Source organism: Rhipicephalus microplus, chromosome 3 (genome assembly GCF_043290135.1).
Source record: "Rhipicephalus microplus isolate Deutch F79 chromosome 3, USDA_Rmic, whole genome shotgun sequence".
NCBI lineage: Eukaryota > Metazoa > Arthropoda > Arachnida > Ixodida > Ixodidae > Rhipicephalus > Rhipicephalus microplus.
The window spans coordinates 285,142,784-285,167,858 of NC_134702.1; the positions used below are offsets into that span (position 1 = coordinate 285,142,784).

At 44.4% G+C, this 25,075-nt stretch overlaps 1 protein-coding gene across 6 annotated transcripts in view; it reads right to left on the reverse strand.

The window, feature by feature from the left end:
- Window positions 1–25,075, reverse strand: part of LOC119167658 (WD repeat domain 33) — a 325,197-nt gene that overhangs the window by 183,129 nt on the left and 116,993 nt on the right. For all 6 annotated transcript variants that reach the window (XM_037419187.2, XM_037419193.2, XM_075891074.1 and 3 more), the window contains exon 7: window positions 10,556–10,653. In XM_037419187.2, the coding sequence (XP_037275084.1) occupies window positions 10,556–10,653 (98 nt within the window). The remainder of the gene's footprint in view (window positions 1–10,555; window positions 10,654–25,075) is intronic.

A 25,075-nucleotide genomic window follows, 5' to 3' on the forward strand; every position in this document is an offset into this window, starting at 1 on the left:
AGAAGCTGGACTGACTACTAGAAAGTGCTGGGTGCACGAGAAACAAGTTTCACATTCCAAAATCGAGGAACCAATGCGTCAATCACCGGTGATCAATTTGAATAGACACGGTAACGAAGGAGTCAAAGGGGTGGTGCTACCATTTTTGTGGCTTGCGCTTTTTTTGCTACAACATTCCTTATATGTCCAGGAAGAAGCATACACGCCCCAAGATTAATGTATTCTCACTAAATAAAATAATATTGCTTTTTTATGAGGATAATTTTCAGTTTCGGTTTCTGGGCACCGAATCGGGCTGTGACGTGGCAGCATGTTCACGTGATCACAAACAATGTGATGCACGTCACACTGATTATCGCCTGCTCTTAAACAGTTGTGCCACATATGCACTTGAAAAACAAACGTGCAGCAGCCACGATGCTTTGACGGTACGTACGTAGCAGAGGTCTCCAGAGGTCGCTTACCTCTCTACAATAAGCGTGAGCACAGGAGGGTGGTATGGGGGGCCAAAGACAGCCCCACGCACTGACATAATAGGGTGTGCTGCGACAAACCTTTGTCCCCTCGGAAGGGCGAACCTGCTCCCGCCTACACTAACTACAGATCTGGTGTGACGGCATTGCAACTTTCGTTTCCCTTCCTACAGAGCTACGACAGCTCTCGACGCGCTTGTGATGGTCAAGAGAACGAGCATTTAGGTACACTTTGGAGGTGAATTTAAATATATTCTAAACGTTTTCTGTGTCCGACCAATCATGTGGAGTGCCCTAGAATACATAGGAAACCCAGAAGAGGCTTGTTTTAGCCTCAAAATTTGGTGTCACCACCCGTTTATTGAAGAAATAATGGGTTGTACCTCATTTCTCATGTCGGTACAAGTGGCAAGTTCAGACACTCACATTCATGGCACACACATTTACTGAACGGTAAACTTGTTGGCTAGCTCGTTGATCATGTGGTTGTATGTGTGCCTTTTTTGTCCTGGTCTTTTGTGGTGTTTTCCCTACGGCATTTATTGAATTTCTTATCTAGTCTTACCCAGATTTGCTAAGCCTAGTGAATAGCAGAACGACGATTTGAAAAGTTGGTACCTAAATTTTGAAAAAGTGAACAACAAACTGAGACAAGTACTGCATTTAACACATATGTTAGTGTGGTTTTTTGTACTGTCTGAGCAGACTTGCATGAAGATGATTATAAACATTTTAATTTGAAGGCTAAAACAGTGGCTATAATGCACCACAAGTGCTCCAACAGATGGTGTCCATCAAACAGCACATAAAGAATTGCAGTAACTTATGGAAAAAATTTAGAGGGAGTCTGGTGTACAAATGAAGCAGTCAATTCACTATTCAACAAGCACACTTTCAACATTAGTGCATGAGGACTTCCATAGTTGTACATGTTGAGCATGTCTTGCTCGCTACAGGCAACACAAGGTTGCTACAACAAAAAAAGCTACCCTGCTACCGCTGCACTGTATGGCGAGCTGTGAGGGCTAGCTTACCGAATTTGCATTCTTAATCCCTGTTTGCTGGCAGCCCTGAGAATGAAAACTTACCAAACTTGATACACTGGATCCAGCAAACACAAGACCACAACTTTTAGTGTTCTCAGCGTGTCCTGTATTTAGATACCTTACGAGACAAAACAGTTTTTTTTTACACAATAGCCCAGCATTTTGTTTAAAGCGGCCCTGAGACAATTTTTTGTCTGCATTCTGCAGCGCTGTAATTTATGTTGTGCTGAATACCGAGATGAATGCAAAAACAATTATCAAAATCGGTAGACAGTAATGAAAGTTATTAGTCTTCAAACTTTGAAACCCTAACAAATGACAAGAAAAAAAACGTGCTCTTTTGCATTTCATTCTCCCACTGACATCATCAAAGGCCGTTTCCAATCACCACGTGTCTCCTACAGAGACTTACTGGACAACACACCTCATAGTGGCTATGTGCAGCATTCCTTGCTGTGATGTGTTTCGGTTTCTCTTCATGATTGCCAGTTTTGGTTTCATGTAAAGTATTTTCGCCCTCAGGGGGCGCTACCCTGCGTGTATATGCGCGGCATTGTATATAATAAAAGAGTTCCTGCTTGGCTACCGGCTGCTGCGTACCTCGTGTTTAGCGCCATGCCCTGTGTTTTCCATGCGGCACGTCCGCCACACGATACTACATTTTGGCGACGAGTACCTTTAATCCGCGTGCATCAGGCATCAAGATGGGCATCCAGCCTTCTTCCTCACGCTGTCGACTCAGCACCCGTGCAAGCTGTCCCACCGCTACTGTATTTCCTGCACCTATTCTACTTTTCTACACTTTCCATGCCATTCCGGTCGCGAGGCCTACCTACGTGCGCGTTGACCGCGCGTTGCTACAGTCATCCCGACCAAAAGTTGATGCAGTGTCGTCGGGCCGGTCGCGAGGCCTACCTACGTGCGCGTTGACCGCGCGTTGCTACAGTCATCCCGACCAAAAGTTAATGCAGTGTCGTCAGGTCCGATTCAAGATGGCGGCTCAGCTCACTGAGCTATTCAAGATGACAGGCCAATGGCAGCGGTCTTCCCCAAGCTTCAGTGCAAGATGGCGCCGGCGGGACTTCTCCTGCGTGCACCTACTCGTCCTCCGCTGCGGCAGCCACCTTCTCTTTAGCTTCGCCGCCGGCTCCCGTGGGTGCCTGCCCCCGCTGAAGCTCGACGGGGTATTGGGCTAACTCCGCCGCTTGCCCTGCTAGGAGCCAGACATGTTTGCAGTGCAGACGTCGTGGACATTCCGCATGAGTCTGTCATGAGTTCCGGCATAAGTTCCGCACGGAGTCGACTGGTCATCAAGACACATCGACGGTGACCAATACAGTTACTGTCCTGCAAGTGGGCGAAACAGCCACCACTATTAGACTTTTTTATCTTCCCATACGGATCAATGGGTCCAGATTCAACATGCTCATCGACACTGGGGCAGCTGTGTCATTACTCAACGTCCAAGATTATAAAAGAAACTTTGTGCATATCAAGTTGCTATCTTTGCCCCTCATTCTACAGAATTACTCAGAGCAAGCCATAAATGATCATGGCTATTTCAAGGCAACAGTCTCGTACAACGGCAACTGCGCCACGATTTACTTCTACCTCATGGACAAAGGCATCTCGCTCCTGAGATTAGATGCCATCCAAGCTCTGAAAATAATCATCAGAGGTGAGACCCTCACTTGTTCTCTCGCTGACTACTCGACGGTTCCGGCGAATGTGCCATCGGCGTATCACCACCTGTTTTTGTCGGACATCGGCACCGTCCGGAATTATGTTCACCGTGTCAAGCATCGACCTGGTGTACAGCCAGTGGTGGCCAAACTGCGTCGTCTTCCCTTCGTGCTGAAGCAACAAGTTGCCGACGAGATGCAACGAACAGAGTCGACTGGCATCATTGAGAGGGTGGATGCTTCGGACTGGGCGTCTCCCTTGGTCGCGGTCCGCAAGAAGGACAATTCCATCCAACTGCACGTCGATCTCCATGAGCTGAACGAGGCCATTGTAGTACAAGGGTTCCCTCTACCTCACATCGAGGAACTCTTACAACAGTCAACAGGTGCTAAAGTTTTTTCTAAACTTGATCTTGCATTCGCATACCACCAGGTTGAGTTAGCAGAGGAGAGTCGTGACCTTACTACGTTTGTGATGCATCAAGGGCTTTATTGATTTCGCAGTGTGTGCTTCGGGCTGGCATCTGCGCCAGCTCTTTTCCAAAAAATGATGAACAATGTACTGAAGGAGTGCCCAGGTGTTGTCTGTTACTTAGACAACATTTTAGTTTTGGGCCGTAACTGGGAAGAGCATGATGTGCACTTGAAAGGTGCTTGTCTAAAATAGATTTCTGTGGCATGAAGCTTAATGACAAGTGTGTATTTGCTGCTACTGAAATAGCATCCTTAGGTCACAACATAAGTGCTCGCGTGTTATCGCCGATTAGGTCTAAGGTCACTGCCATTCTTGATGCCCCTGTTCCTAATGATGTTAAAGCACTCCAGTCCTTCTTGGGGTTAGTTGGCTATTATGCAAAGTTTCTACCGCATTATGCTGATGTTGTTGAGCCTCTGCGCTGCATGCTCTGACAAGGTCAGAGTTTTAAATGGTCCACTGGGGCCATTGCCAGTTTCAACCAGGTTAAAAAACTACTTGCTGACCGTTCGGTCATAAATATTTTTGACAACAATCTTCCGGTGGTGGTTATGACCGATGCACCCAATGTCCGCATCGGAGAAGTGCTTCAACAACACAGAGGAGATCAGCTGCTAACTGTTGCTTTTGCATTTAGAACATTGTCCCCCGCGGAACGCTGGTATTCATAAGCAGGGGAGCGTGAAGCTCTTGCTTGTTTGCTTGCGGTAGAAAAATGGCAGGTGTATCTCTGGGGTTGGAATTTTACATTGCGGACTGACCACCAGGCTTTAACTACTTTGCTGTCAGGTGGCGCGGTGGGCTACGCCCCTAGCGAATTTCTCGATGGTGCGCCCAGCTGTTATAACTTTTCTTTACAAAATTGCAAAGGTGCAAATAATGTCATAGCAGACACATTATCTCGGCTGCCAGTCCAGCTTCCGCCAGCACAGGCGCTGGAAGAAGAGATAATTTCTTTAGCTGCAGTATGCTTAAATAAAGACGAGTTACAGGCAGCCACAGCTAATGATGGTACCTTCCAGCAGCTCATTCAATACATTGCTGAGGGTTGGCCTCCAAAGAAGCATTTGACTTCAGTACTTGTGCCGTACTTTGCAGTGAACAACAAACTGTTTTATGCCGATGGGCCCATTTTCCGCAGGGAACATGTTATCGTTTCAGAAACTTGTAGGGAGCAATTATTTCAGTTAGACCATGAGAATCATCCAGGCATAATTTGAATAAAGCAGCTGCTTCCTGACAGGTATTGGTGGCCGTGCCTTGATAAAGAAGAGGAAAGTGCGGTTCGGAACTGTTACATCTGTAAGGCTGCCGAAAACACGGCGAAACCTCTCTTTGCACCCCTACAACCACTTTCTTTTCCTGAGAAACCATAAGAAGAGAGAAGTTAGGCATGGACATTATTGGTCCTCTTTCAAATGTTTCCTCAGATTGTCGCTTTGCAGTTACATTGATTGATTGATTGACTATTACTCTAAATGGCCTGAGGTTTGTTTCGTTCGAGACGCTACATCTGATGCAGTCATTACCTTCTAGACTTCAGTCTTCTGCCGTAAAGGTTTTCCAGCATGCTTAGTAACAGACAACTGTCCCCAGTTTAAGTCTCGTCAGTTTGAAACTTTTCTTTCCGAACGAGGTATTCAACACCCCTGTTCTTCCAACTACTATCCTCAAGCCAATGGGCAGGTTGAGCAGTTCAACAGGGTCCTGAAAGAGTACATTCAACTAGCCCAACTAAAAGGACGTTTTCTAAAAAAGGCAATAACGGAGTACTTGGGTACTTACCGTTTTTATGCTCAGGCAACTACGGGATCGTCTCCCGCGATGTTGCTTCATAAGAGTCAACCTCGCACAGCAGTTGACATAACTGATCTGCCGTTGCCTTCTACTTTTCGGTCATTTTCGGACAACACCATAAGGACGCGAGTATTTCATAGGCAGAAGTACATGAAGAATTATGTCGATCAGAAGTGAGGAGCCGAACCTCCAATAATTCAGGTTGGCCAAGGAGTCAAAGTATGTGTTCCAGGAAAAAAACACAAGTATAGAGGTGCGTTTACTGTTATGTCTACAGTGGAATCCCAAGCATTTAAGCTCAGTGATGGATCGGTTTGGAATGCTTCTAAACTTGTAATCGCCCATTCCGAACGGGAACCACCTTCACGCTTGCCCTCTTCAATACCTTTGCAGAACCAGTCGCAATACTCTGCCTCGGTTTCATGATTGGTTTCTATCCCTATTCCTGCATCATCATCATCTTTCCCTGGGGGAAATAGTATTCAGGCACCAGTTTCAAATCCGGCTGTGGTGCCCAGCCATCATGAAGTTTTGCCGTGAACGGAGCCTGAGAAGAGTCCTCGGACTCTTCTCAGGCTTTGTCTCAATAGTTGCCCAGTTCCCATGCCAGCATCCTTCCTAACACTAATGGACATGCTTCCGAACCTTCAGGTTCCTATGTTTCGCGTCAGTGTTCTGCGTCTCCAGCTGTAACTGAGGGGAGCTTAAGCAAGCCGTCGGACTCGAGTTATTCCTGTACGTTCTCAGCTATTCCTGAGCAGCGCGTATGCGAGCCAGTAGGCTCATCCTCACATACTGAACTTGCTGCTCTGCAAGGGAGGACTTCAGAGTGCGATGACCTTCGGCGTTCTAAGCATATCGTACGAAACCGTCCTGGTTTAAGGACTTCGTGTCCTAAATTCTTTCTTACGCGTATGTTGGAATCTGTACCATACGTGTGCATTGTTGTGTGTATGCTGTACATTAATTTATTGCATAAGGTTATAAGGAATTGACTGGTATGCTGTGATTTTTTTTGTGTATGTTGTTTGTATAAATGCTTTCAGCCATGGTGGGCTGTTTTTTCTTCTCCTTCTCATGCAGCTTCTACTTTCTTCAATTGGTTAATTCACAACAAAAGGAGGGGGGATGTTGAGGTTGTAAATACAGAAGTTCTATGTGTCATAACTAGAGACCGGGTTATAGGTAAATGCCTATTTTGTTTCTTGCATTCCCATCATGACATTATGATATATGAGCATGAATTACAGGTTAAGAAGGGCTTTTATGGTGTTTTTATAGTGCCTATAAATGCCCATTTTTGGGTGTTCGTCCCTAAATGCCTATAAGTATATAAATGCCTATTTTCTAAATGAGCGCGCATATGAGAACTATTCAAGCCCAATTTTTGTTTTAGAGCGTAGTGTGAAAGCGTTATTAATGTAAAAAAGGCAGCATTGATATTTCCAAACAATATAAGGTTCAACAAAGACAAAGCTAACATGCTGCAAGCGATTGGAGGAGGAGCATGAGGAGTGCAAAACACGCTATTCCTACAGCCCTATAAGTAAAAGAACGCCTCAGCGTCTGCAGGGAAAGGAGGAAAGAGTATTAAAGATTGGGTAAGAAAACAAAAGTGGCGTCTATGGCCGAGGACGTGGCAACCACCTTCTACAAATACTTGACCTGTGCCCTGAAGAAACTGAAGAACCCCCCTCAAAACCTGGGTGTTGTGGTGGAAAAGGAAGAGCAGGTTTTTCTGGGCAGCCACAGGTAGCTGGAGAACGAATGAAAAAACATGGAGACCACTATTGGAATTGTCTTGTTGATTCAGTGGTGGCGAAGGTCACCAAATCGTTATACTTTTACAGCAAAGCCTGAGACAGGTGCCGGCATGTTTACAATCAATGGTGTATTTAGCATACGTTCACCGTATGCTTGAATATGCTTGTTCCATATGAGATCTGTTGCCATATGTCTTTAAGTGACAAACATAAAAAAATACAGAACAGCGCTTCAAGGTTTGTCCTAAGCCGTTACTCAAAAATGACAGCTGTAAGAATGTAAAAAATTAACTAGAATAGGAAATAATGTCATCGCATCCAATTAAACTGCGGTTAAAGCTCCTATGTCAAGCATTTCATGCTAAACTGACATTCGAAAATGAATGTACCCAAGTAGTTCTCTTCGCCCGATGGTAATTAAGATTTTATAATGTCATATCAGATAGATCTTTCTAATAATTCGTTTTTTGTCAGTCCCATGACAGAATGAAATGGCTTACATAGAGAACAAAGTGTGTTGTGTCAATTAAGGCGTGTTTTCTTTGTCGTTGTAACCCATCTTCTAAAGTGCCTTCAGGTAAAAAATTCGATGTGCAAGCGACTTTTTTTTGTAATTTACTTTTTAAGCGTCTCTCTCTCTAGGTGACATAATATGTTGTAGTTATACACGATAAGTTCTTGCGTGCCCAATGAAGAGTGTTTTACCATGGTGATTTTTCAAAATGGTTCGCTACGAGCCATCACAGCATGATGCGAAGAAGCAAGCTTGAATCCCTTGCCTCTCATCCCATGTAGCCATCGCGAGCCTCATTCCTTCCCTGTTCTCTTTGGTATCAGGGCTGGAGAATCACATGATGCATACGCACAAGGAATAACACGCGCTAAGCAAGGTCACACGCACATAATGTGCCTCAGTCTACTTGTGTCATCGATGTTGTGTCGTTTCGACGTTCTCTGTTGTGTATTGCCAGTTTCTGTGGGATGAATCAGTCAGTGCGTGTACTTTAGGAGAGGCTGGCAAGGATCATGTATTGCGACCGCGATACACCACGTCGCACCGCTGAAACTGCGGTCAGAGGCGACGTACCAAACACAAGCTAAGCATTGTCAGGATTGGCCAAGGCATGATGTGGGAACGAGTAGAAGACGAACACAAGTGAACTGGGTAGTATTAGTAACAGTAGTAGTAGTAGTAGTAGTAGTAGTAGTAGTAGTAGTAGTAGTAGTAGTAGTAGTAGTAGTATGTGTGGTTTTACATTAAAAAAACACGATATGAATATGAGGGACGCTGTTGGAGGTCCCCGCAAATTTTGACCAACTGGTGTTCTTTAACGTGCGTTGACATTGCACAGTACAAGGGCATCTACTTTTTCGCATCAATCTAGATGTGACCGCTGCGGCCACAATCGAACACGCGGCATTCGGGTCAGCAGCAAAGCACCCTATAGCGAATGGTCCACCGAAGGGGACGCTAAACGAGGGCTGATTATAAAGAATCGCATGTCGAAGCTATTCGAAAGAAAAATAAAGATAATAACAAGCTGAGATTCCGTTTGCATATTTTATTATTTTTTCTCAGCGTTCATTCATCTTACTGATTTTGAAAGGGCAATGCACAGACACAGGGAAAAGAAAGACATAAAGACAAAGAGTGCTGTCTTTGTTTTCCCTTTGTCTTTGCGCTTCCCTTTCAAAATGATATGAAGCAGCTAGCCCAAGGCAAAGAACTCCTCATTTATGCTACACAACAGAACACACAAATTGTACATGCCAAGTAATGTCAAGTGCAATGCTCTTAATGAGGTGATAATTAAGATGTAGGATGTAATAAGGAGACGGGACATTTTTTGTCTGTTTTTCTAGCTATAGCTAGCATTTAACAAAACTCTGATGAAGAGCGTACAGTATGCAATGCCAGCCCACCAATGTTAACGTAAAGGTGCGACGTAAAAACAGGACCATTCCATGCGGTAGGTCACTCCTTAGATCTTGGGGCGCACGCCCGCGAGAAGAGCAAGTGGCATTCATTAGAAACTGAGCATTTCTCTGCGACATGTAATTTTGCAAATCTTAACAGGAATGAACCGAAGTGCCCAGTGCACTGTTATGCTTGTCAGCTCGAAATGCTCAAACCTAGTGGGGGGCCCTTTAAGGTGTTCACAGATAGGGGAGAAATTGGTCCTACGCGATTAGACCTAGCTTGCCTCTCTTCTGAGGTATCGGTGGCCTAGTCATTTGCTCCTTGAGCCACAACAAAACAAAAGAGACCCAGGAGAGTGTTAATTGAATGGTGGTCACTTGATGCACAATGCTGAACGATAAAACAAAAGACCACATACTGCGAATTGCGTGAAAAATGCATGCCTATGTTCAATCGTTGGTACGTTTCTGCTATCTTGAATATTATTTTTTTCCGTCTTGCTATAGATACAAGTCACCAACGTCGTTGTTTTGGGAATATTTCAATTTTTCTAGAAATTTGTTGTGCCTCTAATTATGATTTTGAGGGCCTAAAATAGTGTTTTACCTGCCTGTCTTTGGCATCTAAAACAAATTTTCTGTGTCTAAAAATCTCGCCTCTAGTTATAACATTCTTCTAAAATTATATAAGGCTATAAAAGTTACTTATGCACCAATAATCATTGTATAGGGGTCTCAGAGCCAGATGTCCTTTTCATTCTAGGGGGGGATGATGTGGTGTGTTTCAGTTTCTGTTCATGGTTGCCAGTTTTGGTTTCATGTAAAGTATTTTCACCCTCACGGGCCTCTACCATGTGTATATATGAACGGCACTGTATATAATAAAGCAGTTCCTGCTTGGCTACCAGCTGCTGCGTACCTCGTGTCGACGTGCCCTGAGTTCTCCGTGAGGCGTTCGCCGCACAATACATTTGCGTTTGTTTTTACATTTTCATAATTAATAACAAAAAAACCTTTTGTATTTGATGAAGTTTAAAGAGTGCTTTCATAATTTTGAGTGCAGAATAGGGTTGCCTACCTGAGACCTTATGATTTTTAAGTGGGAGCTTTCGCATTGAACCAATCAAAACGCACAGCCAAAGCTGTCACTCCCACATGCTGAAACACCACTTCTGATCCCAAAAATAGCCGCTGTGTGTCACTCTGTTCTGAAAGACAATGTGGTTTCTTTATCAAAATTATAAAAATAACAGGTTTTTTTCTTTGGCATTGCCACTGGTGCAACAATATCGGTTATTCCACAGATGAAGTAGAAGCGATTAAAACTTAATTTGTGTCGCAGGGCCCCTTTAAGCAACAAAAAAAGAACAAATTTCGAGCACGGCATAAAAGGGCTCACCTCGGAGGATCTTCTCCTCAAAGCAGCGCAGGAAGTCCCAGACACGCACTGTTCCGTCATCGGAACAAGTGGTGAATTTCGTGTCCGTCGGGCAGAAGCTGCAGATGTAGGGGAAAGAGCATCTTGTTCACATCTGCCATCTCCCGATTAACACTCATTGACAACAGGACAGGGCAAAACCACAAAAATTAAAAAGACCAGTTGTCCAAGAGGCATCGTTGCAGTTAGACCGATTGCAGAGTGACACCACCTGACACAAGCACAGAAAACTCATGCACTGTACACTCCAGTGGCTTGCTTCCAAGGTCCAGCGGGTACAGTGCTGCAAATTTTTAGGGCTAGCCTTCAGTTCCCATCATAGTGGTGCAGTTTTGACTTGAACAGCCATGTCCATGTCTGTGTAAAGCGTGTGAGCAGCTGACTTTGCCCTGCGGGGCAACAGCTAGCGGCCCTGGCATGTGTCATCAGTCTAAATGTTTCATATTTTCGAATCAAGTTGCCAAAAGCCCCCTGAGAAAGCAAGCTTCATTGGTTAAACCGGCACACTTTTCAATGTTGTCACTCATGCAAAGCAGGTCAGCATGCCCATTAGGTTGTGTGTGCTCTTGGGCACACCACATCAAAGCCCTAACTGCTGGAAGGTGTCGTTCAGTCCTGGAAAGCGAGGCCCAGATGTGGACACGGCAGACATTTACATCAGGGCTAACATCACGTTTAGTGACCAGACCCGTAGCAACATGACGTGGTCATGTCGAGCAATCGCTCAAGGCAGTTGTTATACGCAAAAAATTGATGTTGCGTTTCAATACATGGGGATTATACACAGCCATTACATGTCACAACTACTTCACAAGCAGTGCAGATATCAGAAAACGAAAATGGGGCTGAAAATAGGTTGACATGTCTTTCTGAAACCATACAGCATAACTCTCCATCTGTTTTTTTTTTTTTTTTAGCTTATGTGCCATGCAAGAAACAAACATTCCAATTAAAAACGAAATTTATATTTAAAAAGTTTAGCACATCAGTATTCATTTTCACTTAATTTTGCAGTGACACATGCCTCCAGCATTTAAAAGTGGAGTGCTCAAGCAAGAGCATGACTTAAAAGACGAGGGCAAATGATGGCTCACACTACTGCCTGAGGAAAAGTTAAGAAGGTCACACAGTGTGTGGCAAAATACCAAAATTTATTTCACACTGCTAAGTTTCGCGACGAGAGCATACAAAGTTGTGTACACACCAGTAAACGAAATGTGGCTGTTTCATGTTCACCACAGCTCTAATACCATAAAATGCCGAACCCGAGCTAGCGCAGCTTCCCTAAAAAGAGCACTGCAGTTTAAAAGTAGCTTCCCCAAAAAGACCATTATTACTTTTTCTTAAAGGACCCCTGACAGTTAAATTTGGAAACTTGAGATGCTTGTGTTCTTTCGTAATCTTACATGTGCGGCCACCTATGAGCGATTATTAGTGGCAAATGTTGCCTAGAAAATATTCAGGTACAATCAAGATTTTCTGTGGTTTTACGTGGACAGAGGAATCCCTTGTGACGTTGCAGAGATCAAGAACATTTGTGGTCGCGCACCCCGACTCGCACCTGGCGAGGACTATTGGTCACCACTCCTCTCGCTCTGTTGTTCCGTTGCTCTTGAGATGATTTAGACTGCTTGTACCAAATTGGTTTTCTTTTTTCTGAGGGGGACATGCTCAAAGCAGCGCAAACATTTCATTCTTCACTGCATGTGGGTCCCCCTATTTGAAAACAGTGTGTTTCAGTATCACAGAAGCTTAAACGCACGTGGTCTCAGGTGCTGTTCCACTGTAGGGCACTAGTGTCTTACAGTATTTAGGTGGGCGTTTCAAATTGATGCAAGATCGTTTTGAATCAGCGCCACTAGCATCAAATATATGGCATGTTAGAGCCCCTATAATATAATTTTGGCATTACCAGATCCAAAGTTACAAATTACTGTATAAAACTCGCAAGCAAGACTTTTGCTGTCAGGGGTCCTTTACAATCTGACTGATTGAAGTTGAGGATGTTGTCTACCATTCCGTAACAAGTCATAAGGTGTCAAATGTGGCGACTAGGCTTAGGGATCACACAATTACTTAGTGCAGCAAATCTGATGTAAGTTGTTAAAAAAGTAATTATACCCAACATAGTAACAGGGAAGCTGGTTAAAAAAAAAAGAAACGAATGTGCTCAGACAGCATAGTGCAGCCACATACATGAAGCAAGAAAGACAGGAGGGAAAACTCCAGGCTGTCGCCACCACGAGAGCGTGCCGCGATAATGTCACCCTGGAAGAGGAGATTGGCGAACCTGTGGGCATCGATCCTTGCAGGGACGTGCAGAACTATATGTTTTCCATTGCGGGAGGAGAGCGTGCACGCCTGCGGTTTCCGGTGGCGCCCGAGTAAAATCTGGGTGTCACCTGCTACATCTGCCACTCGCCAATTCACTATGCTGGTGGATGCACCTATGAAAGTTCTAGGGGCAAGGCTCCTTAAGCTATGGGTCATGCGTCCGCGATGTATGTAGTAGTAGTAGTAGTAGTAGTAGTAGTAGTAGTAGTAGTAGTAGTAGTAGTAGTAGTAGTAGTAGTAGTAGTAGTAGTAGTGTAGGAAAGCTGGTTAAAAAAAAAGAAACGAATGTGCTCAGACAGCATAGTGCAGCCACATACATGAAGCAATACATGAAGCACTAGTCCTCACGAATAGGTAGGTAGCCATCTCAGCGGCCCCACTAGAGGAGCGGCATGCGCGCACTCTTTTGAATTGAGAAGCAAACGGGCGCATGTTACTCATAAATAAAGAGATAGTTGCTTCTGACGAAATAAACTACTGAGATGAGCATCAATGACCTAACCTCCAATAAAATTTGCCTTGAATTTGATGCTTATTGAAAAAAAAAGAACTAGTAACAAAAAAATGCACTTTGAGCACTATCTGACCAGAAAAGGTTGCCACGTTAAACTAGCTGGGCGTAACTTCCTTGGTTTTAGCAAGGTTTAGCGAGGGTTGGGCCACAGTGCCACAAACTAGCTGCAACGAAAGGTGGGAATAATACTGATTGTTGGCCTAGTTGGTATTTACTTAATGGCATGATTTGGCCGCAAAAGAGACACACACAAGAAAAGGAACACTCAAACGACAAGCACAGGCGGCTTGTGCTTGTCGTTTGAGTGTTCCTTTTCTTGTGTGTGTCTCTTTTGCGGCCAAATCATGCCATTAAGAAAGGTGGGAACTAGACACGAAGCGCAGGCCATAAGAAAGCACACATGCCGCTCATGTAGTACCGCCGTGCCACCTCTCGTTTAGTCCTTAGAATGTCCACTGGATGGCAGTACTTTTATATGATGAATATATGACGAAAGGATGCGAGATAGCAGTAGGCAGTACTTGGAGTGCTCATTAGATGAACGGACGGATGAACACATGCACGAACAAACGTATGCACCGACGGATGGACGGATGCACAGACGTATGGATGGACAGACGCATGGACGGGCAGATGAACAGGCACACAGATGGAGGCACGGATGGGCAGAAGCAAGAACGAATGGACGGAAGCGCAAACGAACTGAGGGATGCTTTGCCCCACTCATCATCATGCACTTTATGGATATGCTGTGATTTTTTTCTTTCGCTACTATGGTTTGCCAAGACAAAACGAGGCAAGTAGAGCATCTTTGTACCAGCATTTTTAATTATACATATTGGATGAGATTCTCTTCGGACAACGAAAGGAAGTAGGTGGTAGAAATAAAAAAGCAGACAATCTGTAATTCTTGCCAGGCATTGTCAGACGCCTTAAATAACTCATTGTGTAGCTTGAGGATAGATTTTGCACATTCTTCAATATAATAGTGTCATACAAAACTACTCTGCCAAAAGAAAGATAGACATTATAACTGAAGCACGTTTGAGCAGACAACAACTGATTAAATAGAAGAGCGGAAACTGCCACTTGCTTCAAGCTGTGAATCAATACTGTGTAAAAAATATTGTTCAAACTTTCAAAGATGGCAGCAAGGACGATAGCAAGAATGGGTGAGAGCTATATAAAGAGGTGGTCAACAATGGAAAGCAAGTGACTACCTCTAGGAAAACTAATTTTGTAGTGGAATGGCCAGCAGGTGTGACAGTGCACTGTTTAAACTTCCAAACACCTTTGACCAACCAAAGTCATTGTGGCTCCCTGAAGTGGCACCTTGCCTTTTTGAATGAAGGTTCTATTTACTCGTGCCCAGAAATTAAGCCAGGAACTGGCCGAAGTATCGCCAAAAATTACCGATAAAAGGAGCACCAAACGAGCAAAGGTATAGAGGATACTCGTCGCAAGTCAGACGTCTTCGGCGAACATTTTACTGACCTCCCAACCTCCAGGTAAGCTACATTGCGAAGAAATAGTAGTTCTCAGCTTTACCTGTTTTGTTGTTGTAGCTTGGCATGAACGAGCGGTTCTCACAAAGTTCCAACATAAAACAAACTTCGAAAAAGCACTGATGCACGAGAAAAACTTTTTTTTGTATCTAATTATTCGTTTTTTTTTTTAAATATAGGAGGCTTTTTTTCTTGGTTGGCGCATATTGTACACCATGTTCCCAGAAATTATTTTTCTAACCTCGCTTGTGAAGCTGAAAGAGTGAATGTGAACCTGTTTAGTTGTTCGGACAGCTTCGCAAAACCATCGCAGTATGGTCTCTCTCCCAAGGTGCTCTTGCTAGTTTATCAATCAACTATCAAAGTCTCGCTAGTCCTCACGTTTTGCCGTTTTGTTTAGCGAGTGTATCTGAGCTGATTCACTGAGCAGCAAGCGCAAGCATGCAAACAGACGACAAGAGCGGGCTTTCGCGTCTGCTACTCCGGCGTGGCAGTTCGGCGGTGGTTCTGTAGGTGGCGCTGTCACGATGTTCGCTGCTGCTTCCTGGGGTGACACAAACGTGGCGCGGAAAGGAGCAGAGTTTCCCCTACAGTCTATTCTTTCTCTATGGCCGCATAGCAAACTTAAATGGTGCCCTTGCAACAAGCATGTGCCATGTCTGTAGAGTGTAACTTCGCTTGTAAGTGAAAACTAAGTTCAATAAGGACGGTGAAAGATGTTGATTGCTGATACTTGTCCTGCATCATGACACAATTACTGTGCTAGTAGTTTGCAGAGTGCTGCACAAATGTGTTGCTTCTTCTCATCTAATGGCCTGAAAATAATTCGGCCACCACTATGACAGCAGCAGCAAGCAGACCTGCTTCCTTCAAAGAAAGCTGTCACTGAAGCTTCCACACAGAGCTGTACAGAAGCCGAAACAACCAGGACTGTACCGTAAGAAACAATTATAGCCCAAAGGAATTCGACATTCTACGATTAATGACAAGGAAATTAAGGAAAGCCCTAGAGGGAATGCAAAGAGGCACAGCTGCTGGTGAGGATAAGGTAACAATGGACCACCTGAAAAGACGGCGGATAAATTGTGTCAGAAAAACTGGCCACCTTATATACAGTGTCTCTTGATGAGAAGAGTAATAAAATCTTGAAAGAACGCCAGCATCATCTTAATCCCTAAGAAAAAAGAGGTCAAGGACTTGAAAAATCACAAGCCGATCAGCTTACTGTCTGTTGTCTACAAACTATTTACAAAAATATTAGCTAATAAAGTTAAGGCAACATTAGATTAGAGTTCAATCAACCAAAGGACCAAGCAAGATTTCGTACAGGCTACTCCACAATAGACCATATACATAATATCAATGAGGTAATACAGAAATAGGTGGAATACACCCAACACCTATACATAGCCTTCATAGATTACGTGAAAGGGTTTGACTCAGTGAGGACATCAGCAGTAACGCAGACACTGCGGAATCAGGGCATCGAAGAACCCTACATAAACATACTGTATGAAATCTACAACAGATCCACAGCCCCCATAGTCCTCCATAAAAAAAAAGAGACAGAATCCCAATAAAAAAAGGTGTAAGGCAGAGAGACAAGATCTCTCAAATGCTATTCACAGCGTGTTTACAGGAGGTATTCAGGACCTTTGATTGAGAAGAGTTAGGAATAAGAGTTAATGGAGAGTGTCTTAGTAACTTGCAATTTGCTAATGACATCGCCTTGATGAGTGACTCGGGGGACGAGTTACAGCTCATGCTTACAGAACTGGACACATAAAGCAGTAGAGTAGGTCTGAAAATTAATATGCACGAAACTAAAGTAATGTGGCACAGCCTAAGCTGCAAACAGTGCTTTGTGATTGGTGGAGAGACGCTAGAAGTAGTAAAGGAATATGTGTACTTGGGACAGGTAGTAACTGCAGAGCCAAACCATGAGAGTAAAATAACTAAATAAATAAGAATGCGATGGAGCATATTCCGCATGCATTCTGAAATAATGACTGGTAGATTGCCACCATCTCTCAAAAGGAAGGTATTTAACAGCTGCATCTTGCCAGTACTTATCTATGCGACTGAAACCTGGAGGCTTACAGAGAGGGGTTCCGCTTAAATTTAGGACGACACAGCGAGTGATGGAAAGGAAAATGATAGGTATAACCTTAACAGACAAGAAGAGAGCAGAGTGGGTCAGTGAACAAACCGAGGTCAAGGATACTATAGTTGAAATCATGAAAAAGAAATGCACATGGGCCTGGCACGTAGCGAGTAGGAAGAATAACCGCTGGTCATGAAAGGCAAATGACTGCATTCGCAGAGAAGGCAAACACATGAAGGGGAGACAGCAAGTTAGGTGGGCTGATGAGATTAAAGAGTTCGCAGGTATAACGTTGCAGCAGAAAGCACAAGACCAGGTTGATTGGTGAATCATGAGAGAGGCCTTTGCTCTGCAGTCAGGCTGCTGATGATGATGGTGCTTCTCATAGCGAAACACTGGTTTCGGCCGGACGTTAATAGAGGCTATTCCTTTGCTTCGTGAAAGACACTCTTATGTGTCTGCAGGCATCATACTCGGCACAAGCCATGTGTTTATCACAGTATGTTGTGGCTTTGTATGTCATCGCTGAGGGATAAATACACACCTGCTGTACTGAAGACACTCACAGCAAGATTACCGGCATACAACTGCTTTGCGCATGCACGAGGTTGCAAGGGAGACAATGATTAGTACAAGTCGAGCTTCCATGAAAGCTCCTGGAAGCGCATACACCATACCATCACTAGATTCGGTTACGGGTTTTCTTTTTCTGGTCATCGGTAGAGGGCGGATGTATTACATAAAAAATATACATCGGGTAGCTTCTTCCACGTAGGCCTTCCTACACCGCAGTTGTTAGCAGTGTGCCCAATAGCAATAGCAGAGCGATGTTAAAACCGATTGTAAAAGAGACAGCAAACACGGACACAAGAAGGAGGTCATGACACCACAAACTGCTGCTAACAACTGAAGAAGATGCGCACAATGATGGAAAAGAAAGGCGGCTTGAAAACTTATCTGCACACACCCATGCAATATGCGAACCTTTCAATCTGGCATGCATGGCCTTCTAGGTGAAAGATAAGTGTTAAAAAATATTGTAGCTTGTTTTCTTGTTGCAATAGGTAGATTGTGCCCCACTTATTACAGCTGTAAACATCGTTTGCACGAGTGCGCGATGTTCATTTATTTGGAGATATATTTAGTCTCAATATCGAAGAGCGGCGAGCTAGGAAGGGGCAGTTCCGAGGACAGGGTAAACACAGCTGGCCACGCAAAACTAGACGTGGGCACTGTGCACGACAGGGTACACTGCACTTACAGCAAGCACAGCCAGCATACGCAAAGCCACAGGCACAGTGGAGGAAATGGTATGTAGCGCAAGCGCAAGTTGCATACCAGCAACCAGTTAACACAAAGTGATGACGTAGGTTTGTTGACATTGCTCCTGCGTTGAAGTCGACATAGCAAGGCTCTCCAAGGCATCTTGCTCAGTTGCATTGCACTTTGGAATTGATTTTATCGATGTTGCTGGCTATATTTACCCTAGATATCTTGTAGATATTCTGCATAAATCTATCTGACTCATTATCTCGCCTTTGAAATTTTTTGTCTGCGCTCGTTTAAGGCACAGACCGAAAATTCCATGATTTGAGCATTATGCAACTTAATCGACAGCTGGCTCATGCATGCGCTACCACTATTATCAATATCATGAATTGTGACTTGAGAAGCTTGGGCACATTGATGAAACATTGGAAGCATTGGAATCCTTTAGAAGATGGGGACTCAGAAAGGTGGCACGCACACAGTGCTGAATTGCAGCTGCTCTGAACGAGAGGCAAACTCTTATTAAGATCTCTTTTTAGCTTTCCCGAGTTTGTTTTGGCAATGTGATGGAGATTTTATTAGTGCCATGAGGTCATTAGTGAATGTTGTCTTAATTTTACAAATGCGGTGCAGCGCATGAAACCGTCCACTATCAATGTTTCTGGAGCAGTCATCCGATGAACCATCACAAAATGGCCTTGAAATCACAACACCCTGCATGTCTTTCCGGGGGCCTCTGTCGACAGTGTGGTTACCAATGGAGCTGACTAACATGACAAACCCCTCACCGTGCATGGTATCTAAACATATCCAGGTGCATGCACGAGCCCTGTTGCCTCTCCTTCTTTTGTGGCTGTGACTATGGCGTACCTCAAGATCACGCACGGAATCTTCCACGATAGATGCCATCAAATCTGCGATGCAGTTTATGTAGATTTCGTGAGGACAGCCCTGGGCACTGGGCACTCTTCGGGGACACAGGAAAGGAGACTCCTTGTGCATGCTCAGGCAGCACTAAACCCTTTGAACTGTAGGAAACAAGTGGAAATGTATCAGACCGTTTTGCATTATACACCCAATATTAACGAGAACTAACAGATAATGATGCCAAGGAAAGCAGGGCAGCCTAACAAAATTTTTCCATTTTGATTTTATTTTTGTTCCATCCGAAAAAGTTCCATTCTGTTTCTGTTCCAGAAGAAAAAAAAATCAATGTTCTGTAATGGTTTGTGCCTGTTTTTATTTGTACACAGAATTTGAGATAGCCCTTCTTTTAAAAAAGTGGAAAAGAGGTAAATAAAAAAAATTCTATGTTCTGCAGAGAGGTATGAGTAAGTGTACAAGGAATTGCAACAGGCGTGAACTGATACATTTTAATTCAAAGTATTTACTTTTTCAACACTGCATTTAGAATTTTTTTGAGCAGGCCTAATGCTTTTTGTAAAGAAAGTAAGCATGATCTGGGAAGCAGCACATCATCGAGCGTGCTCTCTAGTCACAAGATCACAATTCTGATGAAATAAAATTCAATGCCAAGAATTCCTTTTCCTTACTGGCCAGAGCGACAAGCACTTGAAAATCCACTTGCATTAATATAAGCTTCTCTGGTTGCCACTGTTTCCATTTTTCACACAATTTCAGCACATGTTCACCTTGGCATTTTTGCCTGAGATTCTGAGATATATAGTATTGGTCGCATTACTTGACTTTGGTAGTTCTGGATAGCAAAATTTTTTAGTGAACCGATAAACGATTGAAAAAAAATTTTGGTTTAACTCCGAAGCAAAATAATAGATAATATTTTGGTTAAGTTTTCAAAGTTTTCATTCTAATAAAAAATGTTTTTGTTTCCGGCTTTCGTTCCATTCCGACACACTGAAGGAAAGCATAGGGTATGATATTAGAAGTGATTGTAATGTAAATGTGATTAAAAAGAAAGCGGACGAAAAATTAACTTGCCATGAACAGGTATTGAACCTGCGACCTTTGAATAACCCACCGCATGCTCCACTGAATTGGCTACCCCGGCTTTTGTCCCCTCGTCCACTTTAGAGGTATAGCATATGTGCATTTAAACGTGACAGTGCCCCTGGTAGCTACAAGGACAAGTGTGGAACACTCTTTTTCTGTTTGTTGGCAGGATGTAGCACGTGATCTCATTATGGGCTCGCTGGGAGCTGACGAGTAATCTCTCCCGTGCTGCCTGAAAGCATGAAGTCTTCCACAGCGGGACCTTTTGCCGTTCATCTGGTGCCAGTACAAGATGCACAAGTATACTCCCACTGGTTGTTATGTTGAGGAATTCCAAGCGAATGGATGGACGATAAAGCCAATGTTCTGTTGTGACTGACATTGCTGTAGTTCATTTTTGTTCATTTTTGTTTTGCTGATGCACAGACAAGCACAGTAGGCCTGCCAAGGCGCCCTTACCTGCGCTGAAGTGCGTTAACTTTGCTATTGCATTATTACCACGCAATGAGCAATGATAAAGATTCGGTGACTGTTCCTTTTTTTTGTTGTTGTTGTTGTACGGCACATGCACTATGCGCAAAATTCCCTTTCAAAATATTGCATTTTAAAAAACATCCTCTCAGACATTCTAGAATTCTTGGTTAGCTTTTGAAGCCACTTTTGTAAATATATTGTAAAAATTAACAAGTTGAGAATCACTGTCAAACTTTTTATTTTTTTCTTAGCCGCACCAGCCCTGCAAGCGAACAACATTCTTTTCAATGCACTTTATTCATTCAGTCCAAAAAATTTTCAGACCGAACAGCTGTTTTTTGTAGGATCTCATCAGATCCCATTGTCTTGCAAACGCAAAAAACGGTTCTGGCTTAGTTGACACCTGTAAATTCTTTTGGCAAAAGCAAATTTTTTTGCAATACCAAAATTGGCATTGCAATTCTGGAGACTCAAACAGCAGAGTATACTTTTTCCAGTGAAGCTAAATGGGTTCCAAGACGTGCACCAACCTTCTTAAATGAATGCAGCCTGAAGAATGCAAAAATGCACGACTTGCTAAAAAAAATAAAAAGAAGCAACAGATGGACACTCTTTTGCAAGCGATGGCTTGCCCACATATGTAACCGAATTGACTTACAACACACACAAAATAAGCCGTGAGAAACCCTGACGACTCCATCTCAGAAGTTCCTCTAAGCACTGTAAAGACTACAGTGCCCTTTGGGCAAATGAGAAGGACGATTAGACCCTCCACGTGTACTTATTCGCATTGCATTGTCTGTTCAGCATCTGCTTGAACATGTAAGGGCAAGCAAAGCATACAAATCGCTGCACCCATCGCAGCAGGTGGCAATCCAATTTATCGTCATCACTGTGCACTGTGTGATTCGTAAGTTACAAACTGACGCTCATATTAGATGCGGAGCATTTATTAGCGAACTTCGGCGATGCTGAGCGTGTGTGTGTGTGTGTGTGTGTGTGTGTGTGTGTGTGTGTGTGTGTGTGTGTGTGTGTGTGTGTCTGCGTATCTGTCTGTGTGTCTATCTAATTGATTGATATGTGCGGTTTCACGTCCCAGAACTACCCTATTATTATGAGAGACGCCATAGTGGAGGGTTCGGGAAATTTCGACCACCTGGGGTCCTTTAACGTGCACCCAAATCTGAGCACGCAGCGAGACGCGTCCGCCCGCCCGCCCGCCCGCTTGCCTGTGCCCGCCCGCCCGTGCCCGCCCGCCCGCTCGCCCGCCCGCTCGTCCGTCCATCCATCCATCCATCCATCTATCGTGCCGAAAAAGAAGCGAGCCGCGTGACTTGTGTGGCGCGAGCCACGAGAGATTTTCAGAACGGCCTAGCTTCCGAACCTGGTTTGACGCTGCAGCGGTGAGTACACTTACGCCTGCGTCCCGAACAAACCTGTGACCTCGGCACGGGCTCCTTGCTACCGTCTCGCCTCTCCTTTCTCGACATACGAAGACCTGGAGAACGTGCTCTTCGACGAACCACACGGCTGCTATGTTCCCGCGACTCTGCCCGCAAGTGCCGCCGTTACAATCGACCTACCCCAAGGTATGGTTTATGCAGCTCGACGTCATTCTTGCGGTGAATGGCGTCACGGACCAGTTACTGATGCACGCCATTCTTCACGACGCCCTTCTGGTAGAGCTACATCATCTCTCTGCCACTTCAACCTCCAACCAGCAGCCTTACGACGACCTCTGCTCTGCAGTGCTGGCCTCCTACGGCCTCACCTACCGCCAGCTTCCATTCACCCACGACTTCCAGGTTTCCCCTGCGTCGCAGCGTGCGGTTCTCTGCGGCCCAAAACTCTCCAATGACCGGGACCTAACTTCCCGGACTACGCCTCCTACAACCTCTCGTCCGGCCACTGGCGACGCGAGTTCCGCATACAACTGCCCATCCGACGAGGTTCAGGACAATCGTGCTGCATGCGACCAGTCAGCCACGAGATCCGACGAGGTTCTTCAAGACGTTCCGCCAACGACCAGGCCGCCACGAGGTGCATTTTTTCGAAGTCCTCGGCCAGTGGTCTCTCAGGCACTCTCGCCACCCGCACATCTCCTCCGACCTCCACAGACCACGACTTCTCGGACATGTCAGGCCCCACGACGGCTACATCGCCGCATGCCCCGAAGTCTGCCAAGACTACGGACAAAGTATCGCCCGCTATTCGCCCCTCGGTCACGGAGGCTTCAGCGTATGCTGAAGGCGCCTCCTCTCCCACCTCGACGCTCTGTGTGTCCTGCCAGCAGCGAAGATACTCGCCCTCGCAGTTTCCCGCAGCTGAATTTAAAGTCCCAAGCTGTCAACCTGTTTTTAAACAACCTGATTTACCAACCTGATTTACCAACCTGTTTAAAGTCCCAAGCTGTCAAAAAAAAAGCGAGCTACGTGGCTCGTGTGGCGCGAGCCACGAGAGATTTTCAGAACGGCCTAGCTTTGGAACCTGGTTTGACGCTGCAGCGGTGACTCCACTTACGCCTGCGTCTCGAACAAACCTGTGACCTCGGCACGGGCTCCTTGCTACCGTCTCGCCTCTCCTTTCTCGACATATCTGTCTGTCTGTCTATCTATCTAGCCGCTTACGTTTGGGTGATCTCGTAGTCACCCCCTTAACTTGGAGTGAACCAAAATTACAGGTAGTATCCAGGTATTATTATTTAAATTCCTGCGCAGTACAAAAAGTAGATCAAGTTAAGTATCTCGGCGTAATATTCACGGCAACACTAGATTGGACCAGTCACGTAGATCTAATCACAGCCAAGGCTTCGCGCTTAATTCATTTTTTCCAAAGAAATTTCAGCGACGCGCCGCAAACACTCAAGGAAACCCTGTATATTACAAATGTGCGCCCAATTTTAGAGTATGCTTGTGTTTCTTGGGACCCTTTCACGAATGTACTGAAAGAAAAGTTGGAGAGGGTGCAAAAAAGGGCTGCTAGGTTTGTTACAGGAAACTACGATTTTAGAATAAGGTCTTCTGGAATTCTTCAGGCCTTGGGATGGGAACCCCTTTGTGGACGATGGAAAGTTCAAATACTTAAATTTCTCTATAATATATATCACGGTAAGACTAGGCTAAATGAAGAGCGGTATTTAAAGACGCCTAGTTATATGTCCGAACGGAAAGATCACTTATATAAAATTAGAGAATATACCTGTCGATTGAATGTCCTTAAATACCCTTTCTTTCCAAATTCTATTAGTGACTGGAATGCACTAAAAATACAAATATTCTCTGATTCTAATTTCCTAACAGCCATGGAAACAGCATTTTGAGCTGCTGAAATAACCCATATACTTAACGTTGGCTTTGTACTTCTCTTGGTTGTTGACTTTTTATATATATAATTACTGCTTTCGTTGTATAATCCTGTGTCTTGTACTTTTGCTCTAATGCTGTACTACAAGTGTTGATTTCTCCTGTATACTGTAATGCACGATTTATTTGCTTTTAATTTTGCTGTTTTGTATTCTATTTTCTACTGTAACCCCCTACAACAATGCCCAATGGGTGATGTAGGTACTTGTAATAAATAAATAAATTAGCATGGGAGGGTAAGATTGTTTGACCAATATGAAGCGCTAGTCATGACATGAATAATGAAACAATCCCGTCGTGTACATCGTCAAAAACTTCCCGCCAGACAGCGGCACATACCCACGGGCGGGTATGTGCCACTGGTATGCAGGTATGTGCCACAAGCGTTCACACTTAGTATCTACCCAGGAACGATGAGAACGCACATGGGCAATTTTAACGCGCGAGCGCTAAAAATACCCGACGTCGGTAGCGTCGACCCAACAAATGCAAGGAATTAATGTCAGCGTCCCAGCTGGAATGAAACCCAAGAATTCTGCGTGGCTATGAAGCATTTCACCACAGAGCTACGCCAGGTCTCGGAACCACTTTTCAAGTACATGCTCATCTTCGGAAACGTCAATAGCGGTTGCGGTGCAGCTTACCCAATTTTATAAACATTACATATGTCCTCCTTTGATACAGCCGTCACGTTGGGTCAATGTCAATTGTGGTTTGTTGCCATGCGCTGAAGTTGCTTTATGTAGCAGTGTCCAGGGCCAGCATCCTCGCGAGCATCAGCGCTTCATATTAGCTTCTGGAGTTGCTGATACTCATGTTTCAGTTTGCATCGTTGGGCAAGTGAAAACAACTCGTTATATAAACATCTGCACCTTTTCAACATATGTCTGTGCATGCAACATTTGTACATATATTTAGCGTCATTTCATGATGTGTGACTCAATAAAA